The 23,870-nt window shown below is 36.4% G+C and overlaps 1 protein-coding gene across 6 annotated transcripts in view; it reads left to right on the top strand.

The window, feature by feature from the left end:
• LOC117176187 (protein inturned) overlaps window positions 1–19,404 on the top strand; it is a 270,462-nt gene extending 251,058 nt beyond the window's left edge. For all 6 annotated transcript variants that reach the window (XM_033366290.1, XM_033366294.1, XM_033366291.1 and 3 more), the window contains 2 exons: window positions 12,758–12,924; window positions 18,753–19,404. In XM_033366290.1, the coding sequence (XP_033222181.1) occupies window positions 12,758–12,924; window positions 18,753–19,229 (644 nt within the window). In that variant the 3' untranslated portion in view covers window positions 19,230–19,404. The remainder of the gene's footprint in view (window positions 1–12,757; window positions 12,925–18,752) is intronic.
• Window positions 19,405–23,870: the final 4,466 nt, after the last annotated feature.

Below are 23,870 nucleotides of genomic sequence, written 5' to 3'. Positions count from 1 at the left end.
ATTTATGGTCTGAGTCAATTCGATTAAAAATGGCACGCAAAATCAAATCAAGTTTAGGAAAACACAGCTCCACAAGAAAAGAAGTGTCTTGAGCTAGAAACGAGACCTATCATTTCCCATGTATTTTGATCCCCTGCCCTCTTAAGAGTATTTATTAGAATGGCCAACGGGATTCCATTTTAAAGTCGCAATTTTGAATATTTTTTCTGCTTTTTTTTGCATACGGCATTCAAATGTTGGTCTATTTTGCTGACCAGCGCCGGTTTTTGGATGAAATGTTTATATTTTGTTTAACCCTAGACTGGTAAACCGGGGTTCCACGACACCCCAGTCAAAGTTCAAAGTACGCTCCTGACTAAGGGCAGTTGCAGGTTGGTCTAGGACCCTAACCATAATTCACTTCAATTATTTGGTAGCCGACCTCGGTCAACGATCGAACGCATTAATGTTTGGTGCGAGTTCTATGCAACAGTGAATATCATGTGGGGTTGCGCTGCACCCGGGCTTACCATTTACGTAATTTTCTTCAGAAAATGGCTTCTCGCTACCAATTGCGCAGCCTGACTGTAGTAGCAGAAAATTTGAATCGCAGAGAGCGAATTTTGGCACTTAATCAACCGTCATATGACGAAACAGATAATGAGGAAACGTTTACGGATACGGAATCGGAGGAGGACGCCGATGATCCAGCATTCGAACCAACTTCTGCTGCTGGTGATCAAGAAGAGTCAGATGTAAGATATATTTTTCTTGTTTCTTTGAATCTTTCGATCACTTGATTTCTATTTACATTAATACATTTCTTTAAAGATTGATGATGCGAATGCTGCTGAACCATCTGTCAGTAAGCACCAATACGTGCTCAAACAGACAAAAGCAGAGGCGATTTGTTCTGTGTCCTCGAATTGCGGACAGAAAAAAAAACTTTCTGGGAACGGTGTCATCGTGCAGTTTCTGAGGAGCACAGGGCCGCCCTGTGCTCTAATTGCTCCGCTGTAGATTAAACCTACATTTTTCACCATCATTTCCTTATTTTTGAATATTTATAACAATGTTTTATTATTTATAATAAATCTGAATTTTTAATAATCAATTTTGTTAGTACTTTTAAGATTTTCACCATTTGTGAGATTTCTCAAATTTCCTCTACTTCGGATGTTCAAATAATTATGCGTTTGTGAGAAAAAGCAAAAGTGGCTTATATGGCCGTAAAGCGCGATTATTTTTATTTAAAATCTTATTTTATTTTTGGAAATTGGTCAATTAGTTGAAAAACTACGTTATTTTTATAAAAACTTTGGGGTGGAGCGGAACCCCGGCTTACTATTAGAGGATGAGCCAGCTCAATTTACCAGTCTAGGGTTAATAATAAAAAAAGGAGAAAATAATGGACAAGAATTACAGTGAAATTCAGTGTGGACTCTTTCGGCATTCCCATCAACCCTCGTGAAACTCAAGTGGCAGGCACCCAGGGGCGCGTTAAATGGCGCGTCGAGATGCTCGTAAATCATAACCCTTTGATTGTTATGAGATGCAGGCCAGTTACAAATACTTAAAGTATGAAAGCATGAATTGATTCAATTTTAATTAACAGAATTAGCTTACTCATATAGTTGAAAGAAAGTGAAAACAAGATTAATGAAAATCGGTTAATATTTGCTGTAATAATTGAATAACCTAAAATTTGAAAGGATGACTGAATACAATTTTAATTACCAGAATTTTTTTTTCATAAAATTGGAAGAAAGTGAAAAACATGTTCTTCAAAATCGGGTAATAATTGCATTATGAATGGAAACGTTGAAGTCCATTCAAAAGTGTAGCTTTGTCGACAATTTGACACCGAGCTGGACACCTACTCCCTCAATCTGAATAATAAGTACTTTATCTAAACTGATGATTAAAAAGTGTTATCCCTGAAAAATGGAGTATGTAAATCGCGGTTTATTATGAAATGTTTCACTTTCTGTCCAATTTTCAATATGATTGACCTCTTACTTAATTAATTTTAAGAAACATAATTGTTGAGACAATTAATTATTATTGTCAATAATATTCTTTTAGAATAATGGTACATAACAGTAGTTTTTTACAGCATTTTATCCACTTTTCAATGAGATTGAGGTAAAGAATTTTTGCACAATTTATTATTGTTTTTAATAATATTGAGATTAAGTGATTCTAGACAGTTGCGGTCCACCTGAGTTTTCAAGCATTGTTTTCTTTTCAATGGAAGTGATTTGTTAGTTGATTGCCTTTAGCACAAATAATTATCCAAACAAATTATCATTGCTCGTTGTGGAATTGTAAACAAATAAAATAAGTAAATTTGAAACTTTAGCTTCGCGAATAATTTATTTTACACTGAAGCTGCGTGAAATTCGTGTTGAAGAGATTTTCATGAACTTTTTGTATGTAAAATTAAGAATAAACGGCCCAGTGGGCACAAAGTTTTAAGACGTCTTTACGACATCGTTACGACATCGTTACGACAACCTTAGACATCCTATGTCCATGTCGTTAAGGTGTCTTTACGATATCGTAAATAAATCGTATGATCTGACGATGTCTTTACGATATCGGAAAGACACCGAAACGACATGGACATAGGATGTCGTAAAGTTGTCGCAAAGATGTCGTAACGATGTAGTAAAGACGTCAAATTTTTTGCCCATTGGGAATTGTTATTGTTTAATTTCAAGTATCACAGAATTTTTTTTTATTTAAAATATATTCTATTTTTGTTGAACGAAATTTGTTTTCATTTTTTTTCATCATCAAAGTTGATGTAGATATTCTTGAAAAACACCTAGGTTTAATTCTATTTGTGCAAATGTAACAATTATTAATTCTGTAACCAAATTAAATAAGTTAATATAAAAATTTGGCTTTTTGGTCTACAAAATAATTTGTTTTGCATTAAAATTACTTTAAATTTTTCTTGATAGATTTTCAATCGCTATTCCCATGTAAAACCAACAATAAATCATTGTTATTCCATGTAATTTCAAATGTCACGAAATTTTCATATAGTTCTAAGCCGCTGTTTCTAAAGGGAAAATTCCAAGAATTTTCATTTATTTATTTTGATTGCTTATAAAATGAACACATAGAACTACATATGTATCATTTCCCACAATATCTGAAGTATCTTAAATAAGTTAGAGGAATCAAAACTTATTCGACAAGTAAGCTTTCCTCACATTGTTTTCGGCAAAGCTACACTTTTGAATGGACGTCAACGTTTCCATTCTTACTGCAATTATTACTCGATTTTCAGGAATATGTTTTCCACTTTATACCAATTATACGAAAAAAACAAATTCTGGTAATTAAAATTGTATCCAGTCATCCTTTCAAATTTTCTGTTTCATAACCGGCATGTATCTCTTGTCAATAAAAGTCTAGTTCGTTCCGCATGGTTCGAAACGCTACGACATATCTGGCTATACTGTCATGTGCACTTTAAAATTTCTATTATTACTGCAAATATTAACCGATTTTCATTAATCTTGCTTTCACTTTCTTCCAGTTATATTAATAAGCTAATTCTGTTAATTAAAATTGAATCAATTCATGCTTTCATACTTTTAAGTATTTGTAACTGACCTGCATCTCATAACAATCAAAGGATCATGATTTACGAGCATTTCGATGCGCCATTTGACGCGTCCCAGGCTAACTGCGCCTTGAGTTTTACGAGAATTGATGAGAATGCAGCGAGAGTCCACACTGAGTGTCACTGAAATTTTTCTCTGTTGTTCTCTCCTTTTTTGTTTAAATTTAAATTATTTATTTAAATTTAAATTAATAATTTAAAATGGAATCCTGTTTCGCCAGTCTAATAAGTCCCGTTAATCATTGCAGTAGCGACACAATTAGATATAGCGCACACAATAAACATGCTAAGCCACTTTAGGAGTTGTGATGCCCAATGTCACTCAAAGGCGGTAAAGCGAGTGTTACGCTATCCTTAAGAAACACTCAAAAAGAAGCTTATCTTCAGAAGAGACATTTGAAGGATAATTGGATATGCAGACGCCGATTTGGACAACTCTTATCTAGACAGAAGATCCTATTTGGGATACTCTTTTATCGTATCTGGAGGCGCTGTGTCCTGGAGCTCACGTAAACAAAGAACCGTAGCATTGTCATCAACGGAGGCAGAGTACATGTGCATTACGGAAGCCGGCAAAGATAGAATATTCCTCCGCACTCTACTAAGAGAACTTTAATGTAATGACCTGGCTATACGTGATATTGAACCACAATTAATCTTATGGAAAACTTGAAAACATTCATATTGCTTGTGTGAGTTTTGTTAAGTAAACATGTTTAATTTCTGAGTACTTTGCTTCGATATTTTTTGGAAAAAATTTCCAAAACCATTTTTTACAGTGTGGAATATTCTTGAAGTATGCTTAAGTATAGCTCAAATATATCTCATACTTTATCTATACTTCATAGTTACTTCAGAAATACTTCAAGCATGCTTTAGCGATACTTTATCTAGACTAGTTCATTATACTTGAAGTATGGAATCATATCATTTGTCATACATTTCTTTCAATGTATGATGTATTTCATTCAATGTATTTCATTTAACTGGAATGAATAAATATTTTATAATTTAATGTTTGTGTAATTTGTTTTAACTGAATACTTACTTCTTTTTAAACAAATATATATTTATGAATTCAATATCCATGTTTCCATCGTTAAGATATGAAATTATGTAAATTGTTCAAACTAAATAAGAATAATTCCAGTGGGCACAAAATTTGATGTCTTTTTGATATTGTTACGGCATCTGTACGACAACTTTATGATATTCTATGTCGTTTTAGGCTGAGAGAATATTTATTTGAATCGGCGCGATATTTATTTGCGTCAACTGTAAAAAACTTGACCTTGGAAATAGTTTTTGGAACCTAAAAACATTTGCTTGACTTTAAAATACATTTATTCTCATCAATTCGCATTTCCATAACTAGGATATTCAATTACTTTAGCCTAGTAAAATTCACTTGGTACAAGTAATCTGTTTTTGCAGTGCTCAAATTTATGATCGTGTAAATCCGCTGAATATGTAAAAGAATGAGGAAGAGAAAACTAATACATTTTTTTTATAACTGCCATTAGTGTTCGTTTGTGTTTTGGAGTGCCGACCTTTTGTCTAATGTGAAAAATGCTCCGTCAACACGATTCTCAACCTAGTTGGCAGAAAATTTGGCGACGTCTTTACGATATCTTTAAGACAATCTTACGATCAGATATAATGTGAGAACCCAAAGGGTGAGGTTCAGCTTAAAGCTTCTTTGAAGCCTAACCTAAATATATCCTAAATACGTCGTATGATCTGACGATGTCTTTACGTTATCGTAAAGACACTATAATAACATATACGTAGGATATCGTAAAGTTGTCATAAAGATGTCGTAACGATATCGTGGAGACGTCGCGAACGCAAACTTGTCTTTCGTAAAGACACCTTAACGTCATGTTCGTAATATTTCGTAAACTTCTAAAGATTTCGTAACGATGTCGCTAAGCCGTATCCAAATTTTGAGTCCCCTGGGAATGCTCCACCGTACTGGATCCTACTACAAAAATGCACTGTCGGTGAAATCTGCATCTGTCTTATCCGAATGATTGGCAAATGCAACAGGACGCTAAAAAAGGGTCGACATTTTCATTGAACGCGTCTATGACTTTATGATAGGTTTTAAAGTATTTGCAAATTGAAAAATGTCGTATATGAAAATTGTGCAAATAGTGCTTGAAGAAATATATTAAGACTGCTTAGATTTCGTCCAGGATAGTGAAAAAACGACTGCTAGACTACATCAAAAAAATATCACCGACGTCAAAGTATCGAAGACAGTCAATGAAGGATTCACAGACTGTCAAGCTAGGAATTTATAGTAATAAAAAAATTAATAAATTCTTTTTTAAATTTATATAATTATTATATTTAACTTATATATTTATTTTAACATAACACACTATCACAAATTATATTATTCGCACGCTTTTTATGTTCTGAAAAATCGGACATACGCTGCGGGTATTAGAACTATTATATTCTAGACTATAGATCAGGTCTGCTCAGAGAGGGTAAGGCAGGCCTGATTTAAACCAGCGCAACTTATTGCTAACCGCTCAATCCACTTGGCTAATCATTTACGCTGAAAACACGGTAAAAAATCTTGGCGTTGTGCTGCAGCTAAAAACAGCATGGTCGCGTAAAAACAATCTGGGTGAGGACTGCGAATTAGACAACTAGCTGCAAGGCTGACTTTGCGTAACCAATCAAGTAGATTGCTTAAATCATTTTTGGTCAAACAATTGAAAAATATTATTTTGTGCAAAAAATTTTTTTTCGGCCGAGGGTTGATTTTACGTAAAAAATTTGCTTTTTAACTATTTAACCAAAAATGGTTTAAGTAGTTATTTCTAATTTGTGGGATATAACAAAAAAAAAAAAACAACTAATTACAGCGTTCGATTCTAAGGAAAAAATCTATGTAATGCAACATTTTTCAGACAATTTGACATGTAGTGTAAATAAATAATCAGGTAGCACTACGACGCATGAGAAAGTTTCTTCTCAAAAATTAAATTGTCTTGTTTTTATTTTGTAAGTTAAAGAATTTGATTCTAGATTGGAGAAATTAATAACAAATCAACGAAAAAACTAACTTTTGTCCTTGTTACTCTTTTTGTAAAATTCTCGGCTTTTAAGTTGCAGCGTTATAAACAATTTATTTTAATAGAAACTATGTATTTGCCAAATTAGACCAAAACATTTTTGGAAAATAAACTTCTAAATTTTGGCAAATTGCTTGCGTTTACACTCTCAAAACATAAAAGGTTGAAGCGTTTTATGAGGGGTCTTCACATAGCATAAATCCATTCGCCGCTGTGGGCGTATTTCTCATTGCTCCCGTCACACCCCTAAATACTAGCGTTTGCAGTTGTCCCAACCTGTCCACAGCGTATAGGAGACGTGGTTTAAGGACAGCAGATTCAGGCCATTCCAGTATTTTAGGCCCCAAACAAAACGTCAAACCAAAGGCTCTTCTGCACATTCAAAATGTCATAAAAATACTTCCTAAATTGGGCTTCAAAATGCTTAGCCCAGTTCAGTTTTCTATCTAGAATTATTTCCACATATTTAACCGAGTATGAAGTCGTCAGCCTCTCACCACAAAATGCTGGGCGTCAACTTTTGACAACTTGTAATTTCTCGTTAAATTGCCCGGACGATGCGCAGCGCCGAACTTGTCAGACCCAATAATTTTCACAAATTGACTCAGATGGAATAGGATTACAAAGTCACCTGTGTGTTTTTGGATATAATAAACTTTTTTGTTTAGCCTATGAAGGAGAACGTCCGCTACAACGTACCACATGAGGGGTGACAGGGCCCTATGTAAGCATCCCCTTGACCGGGCCTTCGCCCCATCTGCCTTCGAGTGGTCTTCGGCGTAGCATGCTTCCTATCCAGCTTACTAGCAGACCAGACACGCCAAACCTGGTAGCCTCTCGACAAATGACTTCTGGAGGGGTATTGGTGAAGGCGGTCATACTCAAAATTCTCATGGGAGTTCTTTACTACTTCTTTTACCGACTAGAAGTACTTTCAGATATTTGGACGACGGAAGATCCATTGAATATAACTCTTATCTTTGCAGACGGATCATTTTTTTAAAGATTACATGATAAGGCAGATAGTAATAGTTCTTAATCTGGAGATCTTGGTTGTTTACTGGCCCCATTTGATCTAAAGTAAGGTATTCTATCATGAATTTGTTGAAGACTTCTTTGGTCTGAGGATCTCTTAAGAATCGTTTCTCGTTCCGTAGGAAGACCAAAACTGCTGTACGGCGAGACTCTCCTAAGTCATTTGGAGACCCTGATAAGGGCAATCGTACAACATATCGACCTGTGGAGTTCCTATATTAGTTATTTTTGAATAAGAGTTTACAATGCTGCTCTTCTGGCCTTAAGAAGGTTCTTTTTGGAAATTCTTCTAATTCCCAGAAAAGTCGCAATTGATTGCTGAGAGAGTAGTTTTCTACAGCATGAAGAACATTGGCAGACTCGAAAGTATTATCTTCTTGATGATCTACAGAACGACCAATCACAACCCAGTCGAAACATGTATTGAGTGCAGTGGGACTGTGTAATGGATCTTGCTTTAGGCCCTCACGTAGAATATGTCCGAAGAGATCAACCACTATCAAACAGTCGACACGTACTTGTCGATGATAGTCCAGGTCAGCGAGCTCAAGGTTTCTTAAGTGAGGCCAGTCCCTAATCTCAAATCTCTTTTTCGGAAGCAAGTGGATAAGAGACTTCATGACTAAAGCTTGCATTGGAAGTTCGAACTGTGAGTCTCGAGGCGATCTTAGTAACAGATCAGCCTGTTAACTAGAAGATCCCTGTGGCGAATCTCCCATCCCAGTTACAGAGATATGACAGTGTTGTTCCGGAGTATCCAATTGAACTACACGTTCAGTGATAAATGAGCGTTCAGACACAGAATCAAGAAAGCCCTTAACAAGAATTGAGTTTCCATTAAAGTAACTCAGTTTTATATAAGCTGTTGCAAAAATGCTCTTTGTATTATTGCGCTCAGGTTTGGAAGTCAGATGATTGAAAGAAGCAGAAGATTTAATGGCCGATCTAGAGCAACCTGAAGAAGATGGTTGTTCTTTGGTTAAATCGGTTTTTACCACCTGTTCCTTTTTTTCTGAGTGTCTTCATGCACAAAAGTATGATGCTTCTCTGAACACACAAAGCATTGTTTATTTGAAAGGCATGCATTGGAATCATAGTTTCCACATAAACAGTTAAAACAAAGTCCTAAGCGTTGTGCATTCTCTATGCGCTTGGAAGCACCAAGCCCCTTAAATCATGGACAGTATGATATGGAGTGAGAGCCCTGACGAATGGAACAAGAATTCGAAGGTTTATTTTGCTTTTCAGACGACGTTGAATTAACCGATAAATTCTGTTTCTTAGATTTTTGTCAAGGAAGTATTGATCGAGTTTTTTTGCCGACGACGAAGTAGATGAGCAGTCGTTTGGCCGAGCAGATTCTAAAGCTCTAACTTGATTTTTAAGAAAAGTTGATAACTACCCAAACGTAGGGAAGTCTTCCGGGTCTTTCAAGGACGTTTCCCAGTCCTCGCGAGTTTGAGGATATAACTTATAAACCAGCAAATTAACAAACCAATCATCCCAATGATCTACGGGTCTACTTATAAATCAAAACGCACGAATGGATTCATTCGTGGTGTGCAGAAGACGTAAGATTTCGTCAACTGATTTTTTTGAAGCTGAAGGACAGGAGAGCAGCATACGTATATGAGCCGCAAGGATAACGCGTTTGTTGTTATAAAGCCTAACTAGCGTGGTCCAAGCTTCTTTATAATTAGCGCTGCTAATTGACATATTTTTTTAACGATCTGCAGCCTTACCCTGAAGTGAATTTTTTAAATAATAAAGTTTCTAAACATCTGAAATACTAGTATAGTGAACCATTGATTTGAACATATCTCAAAGGTTTCCCATTCGAGTTGCTCACCACTGAATTTTGAAAGATGGAGCGAGGGTAAATGCTTGAAGGAAGTTTCTGAACAATGTGATACAGGACTTATGTTTCTATTACCTCAACTGTAAGCTTGTGAAAAAAGGGAACGAACAGATGATTACTGTAATCCACTATAAAATTACGCGATTAATTTGCAATAAGTTTATTTAATCCGGCTCGAAGGACCAATTTTGTCTATAATTTTAAGTTTATTTAAATTATAGAGCACTAATAAGATGTATTTTTGGTATTGGAGAAAGCTTTGTAAGAAGGTCAGAGGTATGGGATTCAAAAGAAAGAAAATTGAGAACACATCACTTTACTAAAATATTAATCACTGTATTGCGCTTGGTTTACATACTATTGTTAACATTGATGGTTTAATTAATTGCGACTTTGAGTGTGGTTTACAAGAGAGGTAATGAGCACACTCGTTCGCCGTTAGCAACAGACTACTCAGAAACCGATCGTGGAATCGTAGTCCAATTAATTCGCTTAAGCTACTTGAATGATGAAAGAAAAGGAGATAAATTATGTGCAATCTGAACAATTATGTTTAAATAATGCCTCTTACAATGTGCGGCACATGTGCGCCGCACATCATGCCTCTCACAAAGTGCGTCGCATATGCCTCGCACGTACGTTCCCCTCACAAAGTGCGACCCATTTGCCTCGCACCCTGCATACACCGCGTGCTTCGCATGCCGTACGAGTAACGTGCCGCGCACGTTTGCTATCTGGGTACATATTACGGCATTCGAACCGGAGTCCCAAAGTCTCCGTTAAGATATTTCATTTGTGACTCCGGCAAGTTCGCCTGAACTGAGGAAGGCTTGCCGGGGTATTAGGAGCGTGAGAACTCGCACCCTCGATATTACTGGGTACTTTACTATTACCGCCTTAAAGGATTGTTTCTTAGTTAAGATTCCGCAGACCAGAGTTCGTGAGTTCCACAGAGCAGCTACACCTCGCAATGTAGCTCCTCTGGTTCCAGAATTCCAGAAAGTCATCGATTCTTATGATGATTGAGCAGCAGAAAACAATAAGAAAGACTTTGACTTTGATTTTGTTTTTAATTTGGAAAAAATATAAATAAATACACATAAACACCCCCCCCCCCCCCTCCCAACATACATACACACATATATACATTTTTCACATTTTTGTTCCGTTAAAAGACAGACTAATAGTTTTTAAATTTTGATAAATTAGCAATACCTAGGATCTAATTAGATCATTATTACAGAATTATTTATTAATTATTGGAAGGATGGACGCACATGTGCGTCGCAGAGAGGCTGCCATATGCAGCCATACGTGCAGTACGCCGTGATGGCAATATGAGACGCATTACGCACGCACTTTACCTATTCTTCACTGCATTGTGATCGATTATGGTAGCATGCAAACCGCCAATGGTATCAGTGTTTTTTTATTAAGACATCGTAAAGATATCGTAACGTTATGAACATAGGATGTCGTGAAGATCTTGTAACGATGTCGTAATGAAGTTGCTAAGTTTTGTGTCCACTGGGTTATTTACAAGCTTTCTAAAGAGTGCGACAAAAATGCGAATTTTAAATTTGTATTCATTTTTTTAAATTATCAGCCATCCATGCAGTACGTTATCATTGGTTTAACATTTTTTCACAAAACCCTGATATCTATTTAAAATCCGAAAAATAGACAAGAAGACAACTTGGTTTTTGCACTAGATATGAGGCTCCATAAGTCTTAAATACTACAAATGGTAATGTGCATCAATGAATATGTTCCCGAGAGTCACACATGTAGATCAAAACACGGAAAAATTTAAATTTGAAACCAAGTAGTATGGAAATAAATGTAAATCACGGTATTAATTATAAGTTCACTTAAGCGAATAAAGCACAGCTAATGGACATCAATTGAATCTTGAGATGATAGGTGATCAGAAAGGAAACACTGTAGTTTATCATAGCCCATATACGAAGGCACAAATGACCTTAACCAACATGCAAAATTTTGAAAGCTGTTATCCCAGTGCATCCTGTGCCTATGTCGTTAAGGTGTCTTAAGATATCGTAAAGGCGTCGTATGATCTGACGATGTTTTTACGATCTCGCAAAGAAATCCTAACAGCATGGATGCACGATGAGAAGATGAGAACAAACAGAACGCACGTTACGCTTTCTATTAAAGGCTAAATACGCGTAGCTTCGCCCTTAATAGGAAGCGGAACGTGCGTTCTGTTTCCTCTTTTAAATTTAAATTTAAAAGTTTGGTTTATGATTTATAATGTGGATCAATTATAATTGATGATCTTTATTCTTTCAAAAATTATAAAATTAAAATATTAATAACAAAGAACAAATTGAAGATTCGAGATTTAGATAGAATTTACTCCCCACTCTGCCATATCTGCGGGATCGTTTTCCTTGTTTCGGATTTAAAGATAGGTCCCCGTATCGACCATAAATCATATGAATTTCATATGCGCAAGTCACAAATCCCATAATTCCTTCCATTACTCGACAATTCTAATGGGCACAAAATTTTGGGCTTTTTTTATATCGCAACGACATCTTCACGACATCTTTACGACAACTTTACGATATCCTATGGCCATGTCGCTATTGTGTCTTTACGATGTCGTGAATAAGTTGCGCGCCCTAGGTGCGCTCAAACTTGCGAGCCAAACTCTTATAACTAAAAAGAATTCTCAATCACAAAATTACAGTCGTAAATGTTTTGAGCTTTATTTTTTAAAGGTCTGTGCACGATTATGGGAAAAATACCAAGACCGAGTGCAGAGCTCGAGTTAAATATATAATCGAGTGCGAGATAAATTCGTCATCGAGCACGAAGTGAAAGAAAGAACATTCGCGCGCTCTAGGCACGCGAAAATGTGCTACCGTTTAAAGTTTTTCATTATAAAAAATTATTTGTTAAGACTTTATTTAACTAAATACAGTGTACACATGCCCTATAAATGTACTTCAGAGATTTTTAAACACAATAATAGCGACTCGAAAGCGATTGGTCACTTTTTCGATTTCCAAACGACTTTTGCGGGGTAATATAAAATATATTCTGTAATCACAAGGAAGAGACGATTCAAATGTGATATATTATGGAATAAAATGAAAATCTTCAAACAATTTTTTTATTTTTTAGTGTATTCATTTCAAACATCCGAAGACTCTTCAAGTCAAGCAACGGAAGCCGTGAGTGAATTAAGTGATGAAGCAGCACCGATACTTGGCAGACGAGCAACAAGAGAAATGATCAACGTCGCATCGAATTACTCTGATGACAGTGACTCAGATCTGGATTTATACAGAGTTAGTAAGAGTGTTCTAGTATACATTTTTACTTAACTTATGATTATTAAAAGAATCTGATATTTGTATCTACATGATTCCATACCATTACGAATAAATTTTTATGTCGTATGATTTTGCTTCACTGATATATATAAAAAAAATGGTTACACTACCACCGCAGGGTCCCACTGAGAACAACTGACATCTATGAAAATGACACCGGCTTCCAGTGGAACCTCCATAAATTACACATGTGGCTACGTCTCACGACCGTCAGGTGGGTGGCCACAGAGCACGATGAAATCACAACGACAGACCTCGTGTGTCTTGAGGACATGAAGCGACCCAATGATGACAACTTCCTGCATCCATATCCCATATTTTTGTCATATTTTTGGCACGAGGGTAGGGCTATAAGGTTACAAACCAGTGGTAGTTTCACATATTCGAGAGCACCGATCATAAGGATAATTACTTTAACCGTATATTTAGGATACAGTTTTTGTAGCTGCCTTTTAAATTCTTGGTTCCTTATTTCTTTAGCAGTGATAGGGTGGTCGGCCGAAGCCGAGAATTCGATCACGAATATAATTCGTTTCGCGAAGTCTTACCCCGCGAAATCAGGCTTAGAGTGTGCAATGGAAACTGCTCTCCGAAAGTCGTAGTTCCAGAAAATTGGCCACTTCTCATGTTGGACAATTGACTTTATCTCCCTCGGAGCGTTCGGAAGAGCAGGATCGCTACCAACACTATAAGAGCAATAAAGTTGGTAATAAACCACTCTTATGGCCGCATTATGTTTGTAGAGATACGTCGAACCCGCGTGCGTCGGACAGCCGGATAGTGTGTGTTTTAGGTACTCATCGTGTGCATGACACGCCATGCACCTATCTCTAAAAACTTTTCGACGTAAAATCTGCCACGGTATACTTAGGTAGACATAACAACGTTCTAATATACGACATTGAATTATTTTGTACCTGAATTAAGTCCTGATGATCAGATAAAAGCAAAAGCTTGCTGATTCAATAAGACCTAATCTACATTTCTAGGAAAGTTTCTGGTCATTTTCTTGTCGAGTAACTTTTGGTGAAATTTCTAATCTTCTGAATTTTTAGGAAAGGTCCTGTTCATTTTCTTGTTGAGTAGCTGTTGGCGGAATTTTTACCTCCGCTTCATTTACTGCGGTTTTTAGAAGTGAGGTATTTAGATATATCAATGTACTTTCCTTACTTCTGATGCTAAAATTCAAGCCAAGGGCCTCGGTCGCCTGCTTCGCGGCTTTGTAAAGAAACGCTCTTTTGCCGATCATCTCGTGCTTTCTGGTTATTTTTATGAAAGGATATCTGCTATTTGCAACCATGTAAGCTTTACTTAGAAAAATTCGGTTATGAAAATTTTTGAGTTTCAGAAGTCCGCGTTTGCCTTGACGGCATGAGGTGTATAGTCGCGGAACGGACAATTTCATATTCAAGCTATTATGCATATGCATGATCTTCAGCGTGGCCATAGGAAGAGCCGTCAGCTTGTTGTTCATTAAACGAATTACTCCAAATGAGTCCTTCACTAATGTTACGTCCTGAATGTAGTTTTGGGGCACGCCTGGGTATGTGTAGCTTTCAAGTGCCAAGATGCCTAATAACAATAATATCCATAAGCTTAACGTCTTCGACAGCGCCAGTTGTCTTTCCTGTGTGCCTCTAGATGATACAGATAGAGGCGGAAGTATAATGCAAAGGAACAAAGGGCTTATGATGTCCTAAAAGATTCCCCACTAGCAGGAGACGTTGTTCTTTGTCACACGATATTTTCCAGACATATTTTTCAAAAGGGCATCAAACACTCTATGCATCTCACTACGTGCCGATGAACATTTAAGCTTTTCAACAGATAAATGATTATTCTATGAGAGGTTTAATCGGAAGCTTTCCATTAATTAATTCAAACCATTGACAGGATGCGCTGATGAGCTGATACGCCTTTACAGACACGCGTGTTAATTCGAAAGTTCTCTCGGTAGCCTGATACACCTTTTTCGCCTTCAATCATTTTCTAATGGAAAGTCAGAGATATCAAGTTGGCTCGTGTTTTAATCCTAGCCTAAAAAACACCCGTAAAAGGCGGTTTTCCGCCAAATTAGAAAAAAGTGATCTGACCGGCCGACCAGAGCAGTTTATTCTTATGTATTTGGACCCGCTGAATCTGAATCCGAAGTAAAAAATATCATATTGACTCGTGTTTTAACCCTCACCTCAAGCAACCAAGACAACACCGAAATTGTTGGGGTCACACAGCACATAGTGCTACTCGGCTCGTCATTTCAAAAAGACGCTGTTAAATCCAGCTAGGAACGGTCTTTTAACGACGCTTTCTAACATACCAAACGATATGAACCAATCCTTACGTCCGAACTGTTATCTTCATCGTACCAACGTTACTAGGGGAAGGTGCTTCAAGAACTTAGTACCGCAGTCGCAAACGTGCAGCGACCTATATTTTCTCCAGTAGCAACATGCCAGACGATCTAGAAGCTTTATCGCAGAATTTAAACATCATACATCGTGGATACTAACCGGATCGGTTACCGAAGAGGAGGAATCGCTACTTTACCAACGTTTGGGGTCAGCTTGTTGGTGGGTTTCTACTCTTTAACGGCATACCATTGAGACTAAGGCCACTCGATGGGTATGAGGCAGAAACTTAGAAACATACATTATTATCAACTTTATTCGAATTTGGCGGAAATCCGGATTTTTACGGGTGTTTTTTGAAGTTAGGAATGAAAAACGAGCCAATCTGGTATTTCTGTCTTATTCGGTTTCACCGGGGCTAAGTAAATAAGGATACACTCCTTTGATCCACCTTTACCCTGTATTATAACCACAAGTAGTATATACATGGTTCAGAAAATCATCTGAAGTGCATATTTTCAATTATTTAAAAAAAAATTATACTATTTAATAGAAAAAGGAACATTTTCAGTATCATAACAACATTTTTTTATTTTGATAATAAACCCAATAGGCACAAATTTTTGCGACGCCTTTACGACAGGGTTACGACATCCTTATAACAACTTTACGATATCCTACATTCATTTTTTAAAAGTGTCTTTCCGATATTTTAAAGACATCGTCAGATTATGCGACGTAATAACGATATCGTTAAGGTCAAAATCTCATAATGACCGTTGAATTATCAGGAAGATTTTGCATAGCATTTCGCAAGATACGGTAAACGCTAAATGAGACACTAACGAACATCGAATAGCGGAACACGCCCATGTAACAAAAAGTCAGCACCATGCTACCCTATGCGCTGGCACGCAGTCCAATTCACAGGACCGATGTTCAAGCACATGAGTAGCTGGGTTTAAGCGCTATTGCTGGCAATATTGCCCGCCCGATCGTCTGGCGGCCAATTTGTCGGCTATAGCCCGGCTATATGGAAGCTCGAAATGCCAATGAATGGATTCCTGTAATTATAATTACAGTTATGTTTAAACATATTAGTTTGAGGTGCATAAATTAAAAATAGCTATATATTTTCAAAGAAATACGTTTATTTTGATTTTTATTCTGGAAGTTCAGAAAATTCTTCTATTTCTTAGAGTCTCGGAAGAGTCAAACTCGCGAATGCAAATCCTTCAATCAAAAAATCGAGACACGCTTTCATGCCTTTTAGACGATGTCGATAAGCAGAGGAGTCGAACTTTTTATCAGATGTTCCGAAAGAGTGTTTCGCACATCTTTTTCGATAGTTTTTCACAAAAACAGACCGATTTTTTAGCAAAAAAAAACTATTTTCAACCGGCTCTTGATAGTGTTGATTTTGTCGAAACGGCCATCTTGGGATTTAGGAGGACGTGCAGGGAATTGCGGGAAGTCATAGTTGAATCTGCCGTCGGTAGAAGATTTTCAGTTTCGAGAATATTGATTCCGACTATGGTGGGCATATCGTTCATCGATCGTCGTGCGCATAACGGTCTTCAACAGCCTTTGCACGCGCGATTGAAGAGGGCCGCACATTGTGCCCGCACTTTGGTCTGCCGCTTATTCATAACGACCAAGCGACGCGTTATCGCTGGTACGCTGTCTGCCGCCCAATCAGTCCGTTAATGTACTAGGCATGTTTGTTATCTGGGCAGAGCATGCACAGAAACGTGATCGCGTGACTTTAGCGTTTACCGTATGCTACGAAACGCTACGCAAAATCTCCCTTTTAAGAAAATTGAGTATTGTAGCAATTTTAATTCTTTCAGTTTGATTTCTTTGAAATTTAAAAATATTTAAACACAACCAGTGGGCACAAAATTAGGCGACATCTTTCCGACATCGTTGCAACATCTTTACGACAGCTAACGACGTCGTATGTACGTGTCTTTATGGTTTTTTACGATATCGTTAAGACGTCATATGTTCTGACGATGTCTTTACGATATCGTAAAGACACCTTAACGACATGGGTATAGGATATAGGGTATAGGACCTTTCATTGTTTAGATTTCTCTGCTTCATGTCTCAATTCGCTGAGTGGCTTGAAGTAAACAATGGTAAAACAAGCTATCTAAAAGTAGTCCGGCTTAAGAAAACTACCAGAAGCTTCTATTAATGATCTAACATCTTCAGTAATTTATTATGACTTTCTTAAGATGCTCAAAATCGTATTAGTCGTGATTCAGTGAGATAGAAATCTTTAGTTCAAACTTCGACCGTAAATAAAGTTGGGATGAAGTTGATTAGATTGGATACAGATTTTGGAATAAAGTCGATTAAGATAGATAGAAAAATTTAAGTTTGAAATTTTTGACAGGGATTCAAACGAATTCACTTAATTCTAAATCAACTCTTCATTCTACTTGAATTCGTACTGTTGGATTCAAATTTATTTTAAACGATTATGCTTAAATTCTTATCGATTCCGTATCATTATGAGTCAGTTTTTCACTACAACGGAATTCGCTGACCGAATCGAATTCATATTTTGAGTGATTCTAGTTCATACATAGTGATTCCGATTCAATTCGAAACATTCTGGATAAACTAAAGTATAACATAAAAATGAAGGTTTTACCATAATCGCCAGCAGAAAATTTTTGCACAGGAACCTCGAAGGTTCCTGCACATATTCTTGTACACGAACATACACACGAACCTTTTCACGTAATCTCAATGGCTCTTGTACAGAAATTTGGCGAAGAAAACTGTACGTGATCCTATAAAGAAACTTCCGCCGACAAAGGGACATTTGAATGATCCCGTACATACCCCGGCACAGGTTCCTGTAAAGAAAAACGTTTGGTTTCTTTAAAGAAAGCCTTTGCGAAAACTCATGTTGCTTACAGTTGTAGAGTTACCTTAATTTTGTTCCCTTAAAGAGCGGACTTACTATCGATAGACTCAAGCCACTAGCATGATTACTGTGCAAACGCACTGTACATGATCATTTACAGCTTAGATTGCATACATGTTCCATGGCAGGATCGTGGACGCAGTTTCCTTTGCCAAATTCGTGCACAGAAACCTTTAAGATTGCCTGTACATGTTCCTGAGAAGATTTGTGTAAAGGAACATGTGCAGGATCCTTCGAGGTTCTTGTAAAGGAATTTTCAGCTCGAACAAACGTAATATTTGAAATTAAATTTATAAAAATTATAACTCTTTGGATAGTGTGGATACAAATATCAAGTTTAAGTATAGTAATACTCAATATCTTTCACTAATTGTGTCGAATTAATTTGCATCTGTTTTAATTGCGAAACTTGCAGTAGGGAAACTTAAAATAATCTATTTTCAATAAGCAATATATGTAAGCTTTATGTTCTTATACAGTAATCATATTTTCAGAGTGAGAGACAATTTAGTAGAATGGAGATTTCAGATATCCGAGAAAATCTTTTACACCAAGCTGAATATATTACCCCGAAAGTATTAACTTCCGGTGACAAAAATTACTTATTTCACTACGTCTATCTAGATCTATTTGAAGGAATTCTAATTTCATCAACTATAGATAGATATTTGATTAAAAATTCGGAACTACTCACGAAGTGTAGTAGATGTGCACACGTCATTCATAGATTATTGCAAAATACAGTGAGATATAAGAAAATGTTAACGCAAGATATGGATAAATCTGTGATTAATAAGACTCTAGTAGCAATAAAGGAGCACGGCGTACTGTTTGATTGGAATAAGACAACTTATTGGGTTGTAGGGCGAATGTACTCGACATTTCAAGCGAAGGAGATTTACGTTTGTTTTCAGGATTCAGCTCCTCAAAACTTAGTTGAAATGGCATTTAGATTGAATTCAATTGGATGAAATAAATATACTAAATGATGATAACCTTGATCTTCATAGCAGAACGACCAATCATTATGACAAGCCTTCTACTTTTATACACAGATCTGCACTGCAGAGTTCTCATATGATGTATTGGATACAAATATATTTCTAATAAGTATTTTTAAGCTCAGAAATTAAAAATATGCAAAAGGGAGTTCATGTTAAATATTAACTTCCTTTGATTCCTTTCCCTGCTTAAAATTATAGACAGTTCCTGATGAAATCTAGTTCAATTTTAAGACCTACATGTTGCGTAGCTCGTAACAACATCAATTATAACATGCATGTCCTGCTGGTAAATCTGCCAGGTCCTGTGCATAGCCGAGGAGGCTTAGGAGCTTCTCAAGTATGGGAATTCCAATCACCAAGTTTTTTTTAACCCCGAATTCGAACTCAGGTACAAGCTTAAAGGTAACATTCGACACAATTCAATGATGCATTTGTTAGGTTTATTAAATATTGCAGCTCGAAAACATTACTCTACTCGAATTCAAAAAGTGTCAAATTCTTTATAAAAAAAACATCCTGTGATTGGCAACAATAATTATTCTTTTAAGGAATACATTCATTGATATACCACAAGATTACATGGACATATACATTTTAATTGTTGAAATTAAATAGTTTTTACTTATCCCTAACACCCTAATTGAAAATTTCCTCATGTTATTTTTTGGGGAGCAGAAAGGCTAGGATTTTTGCGAGGATTGATTGACTTACTCATGGATTTCCTTGAGGAATTTGAAAAACGTCGCAGATTTCTTCATTAAAAAATAGCACGAGGATTTCTTTAATGAGTTTTTAAAAATAGAGAAGGAAACATTTACTGTAACTTTCGCTATTAAGTATTATATAAATGAAAAAATCAAGTTCAATACAACTTTTAGACGCCAAATCTTGACCAAGTTTGAATTTTTTTATTGAAAAATTCACCATTGAATTCTCGAGAGATCTTTTTAGCAAATTTTCGTTTCTTTAAATATTTACGTTAATGCAAATAGTGCACAAATGAAAGAAAAAACCATTTGTTTTCTTGTGAACTTATTCTTTCTTAACAAATTGTATTTACAAATACACAAGATTATGCATTTTTTGTTTGTGAAGCTTAGTCCAACATTAGAATTACTTAATTTGATCGTCAAGGTGATAGTTGACGATGAGAATTTGTTATCCGATATTATTTATTCATTTCATAAACAAATTATACAAACATATGCAAATTTTCAGTGTTTATAATGATAAAGGTTTTTTACTCCTAATTCTGCTTACATTATTTCACCAGTGTTGCTATGTAATGAAAATTTGTCATCCATAATTATTTTTTAATTTTATAAACAAACGCACTGTTTCAGAATTTATAAGAATTCATCAGAATTTATATGATATTATGTTTCTTTGTTCTCTTTATTTTTCTAAGATCATGTTCTCAGCCATTCCTGGTAATGAAAAATGGTCATCCCAAATTATTTTTAGCATTTATAAAGAAATGATATAAACCAATGTATACTGTCAGTATTTATGGACAGAAGAACATTTATCTTGTTCTGCTCGGAATTAAATTATATTTTTAGTAATGTTTAGTAATGACGTTTTATCACCTGACATTAAGCGTTTATTTTTTAAATGAATTGTATCAACAAGGTTGTCTTGAAATACAAATCATCCGTCATCATTCATGTCACACATATGTTTGTTACGGAGGAAGTGCAGTAAACGTTGATCTAATTCACAGACTTGTGATCTCATTCAATCCGTAATTGTTATATCTCAGAGAAGAGTCGAAACAGCCTGGTACAGAACTTGATTCAAAAGCTCTCAAGCTGCTTGTTTTAGAATAAGTACTGAGGAGATAGAAATTTAAACATGTCCACGACTATTTAACAGACTGTTCAAAATATAACAAAAGCAGTTATATTTCACATACAAATAAAACACTCGGTAAGTGCATGCTCAATATTGGTAAAAATTTATATGTGATGTGCCGCGAGGAAAGGGATCTTAGGGTTATCATGCGAATGTTTAAGTAGAAACTATTGAATAAATGGTCATAGTCAGACATCCAGTAAGTGATGACAATCACCGGAATACATTTCCTTCACTTACGACTACATGAGCGAGTATGTCGAAATAGGAGATTCACGCCTCACTTTTCGTCTTAATGACAATTCGAATTTCGCAGATAAAAAGTCAATTTTTTTTCAATATGAAAGAGCAATTTAAAAACTATAAATTGCCTCAAAACATTGAAAATCGATTTTTTAACACGAAAGTCCCTTTCCTCGCTACACATCACATATAGAGAAGGTCAGTATCCTCTCTACTCAGCTTAGGATTTCAGTGAGTTTATTCAGTACAATAAATCTCTAGGAACTGAAGAGCGACATCTTTTAGAGAGTAGCCAACTGTGAGGCTCGTCAAACCAGGAGCAATAAAATGTAAAAATTTCGAACTGTAACTACTATTTTATATTTCTACTTTGATTTTCTTGATGGCAAAGGCTGATTATTATATTAAAGGCTAGGAAATATCAGACAGCATTTCTAAATTTTGTTGTGTGGAAGAGTTCCTACGAGGTTTCCAGAGTTGGCGAAGTGGCAGCTTACTTTATCGTCACGTTTCAAGGAAACTTGAAGGTTTTGAATCCGATAGTTAAGTTATTGCAGTCTATCTCGTCGTCGCTTCGTTATTTCTCGACTATTGAGTACGTTTTATGTTGACCGGAAGGAATTACCAGGATCTGGTACTTGCTATGACATCCTTGCCAAAGGTCTTTAGGATCAAGACGATTGGTAGCTATCAGGAGTCTTGCGATAGAGCTGGTGGGTTCACAATATGCTACTGTCGGGTGTGCTATGGAATCCATATCTACTTTCTCCTCTGTACCCTGAGCATTTTTTCCAAGATTTTGTCGCAGGCCTGGAGGGAATTTGTCACACATGTAACAAATGTATCAACATCTAGATCTGCTGTGGCTGCTTCGGTTTCGGTGGAATTATTGGTTTGATAACCTTGAAGTGGTCTTCAGTTATTTACAGAGTGATTTGTATGAAACCATACTTCTATTCCTGTCCTTGTTTTTCGTGCATCCTTAACTAAGGCACTCGTTCCATGTACATAACATCTGCGACTAGATCGTGTAATGGGAGGAACGGCTTTCCCGGTGCAGCTCTGATCTGGATTTGGGGACTGAAAGAATATTGCAGGAGGTACTTATGATTCGTCAGAATCGTTTGGCGTGGACATTTCTTTCTGTCTCTTTTGTGGTATAGAAAGAGTTGGAGAAGGTTTGGGGGTAGCTTATAAAGTTTTAAAAGAAGATCTCTTGACGAAAGGTTTTTCCATTACAATAGAGGATTTTGATGTCTTTGCAGCTGCTCCTACTGGTTTTAGTTTACTAGTCGGTCTACCTTATTCTTGTTGAGGCTTCTTTGAACGTAAAGAGCCCACTGAGGATACATATTTCTTTGGCCTTATTTTTGAGGTGGTTTTGACTTTCTTTTCCTGATTATCTTCTGGTCGCTTAATAGTGGCGCGAGTTCCCGGAAAAACACGATTCTTTAGTGCTCACTTATGGAATACCAACACCAAAAATTCCGTTAAATTAGGTTGTACATTATTTGTAGCTGGTTTTTGGGAGTTTATTTTCTTTAGAGGAGGGTTGGAAGGATTCTCAGTTGGTAGAGTCATCCGAGTTGTATGAATCTCCAAGTTCTGAAATCCCATGTCAGTTTCAAGGTTTTCCACAAAAAGCCACAACGCCTCCGTTTAACGTGTCTTGTTCATACTCAATTTTGTATTAATAATCCTCAGACCTTAATCCCCAACGTAGATGTCTGGCCCTCAGGTTTTCAACATATGTCATCCCGTGTATGGGCTCATAATCACAGGCTAAGGTGAACTCTCGTCCATACAAGTATGGCCGAAAGTTTTTTTATTGAATACAGCACTACCAGGCATACTTTCCCTGTATTCTCATACCTTTGTTCGCAGTCGTCCATGCCCTTAATTTCCGCAAAAGCAGACGGTTGATAAATTTTCTTTTCCGGCTAATTTCAGAATGATTCAGTGTTGTTCTGTATTCCGTGTCTTCTGCCAGATAGATTTCGGATTCAACCGAAGTTCTTTCTATTAACACTTTAATTTTAGCGGCTAATAAATTTTCCTCTCAGACAAATTTCAGATTTATTCGGACTTTTTCCGTGAGAGCAACAACATTTCATACAGCACAATTAGCATTCCGGCATTGAAGGTGGCGATTTCACCCAGTTGAAACTTGCTGTACATTTTTTTAGATAGGGAGAGCACAGATCTTCCAAATTATGCACGAGCCACACATATTTTTTCTCAGATTACAAGTCTCATTTCTGCATAGTTTATGTCCCAAAATCAACCATATATTTTCACCCTTGTATTTGGCAAGCAGAAATTTCCTGTAGAAAAGTGGCTCAAAAAGGTAGACCACAGGTTGAGCTTCTTCCTGAAGAGAAATTATAGCCAGCTCTTTGAAAACAAAATGGTTGATAAGCTTCTTGAAGCATTGGACCATTGTCATTAACCCCACAACTGTAATCTTAATTCAACTTCTTCGCGCTACCATTATGATACCGAATAATTCGA

Source organism: Belonocnema kinseyi, chromosome 7 (assembly GCF_010883055.1).
Source record: "Belonocnema kinseyi isolate 2016_QV_RU_SX_M_011 chromosome 7, B_treatae_v1, whole genome shotgun sequence".
Lineage (NCBI taxonomy): Eukaryota > Metazoa > Arthropoda > Insecta > Hymenoptera > Cynipidae > Belonocnema > Belonocnema kinseyi.
This window is presented reverse-complemented; position numbering and strand designations above follow the sequence as displayed.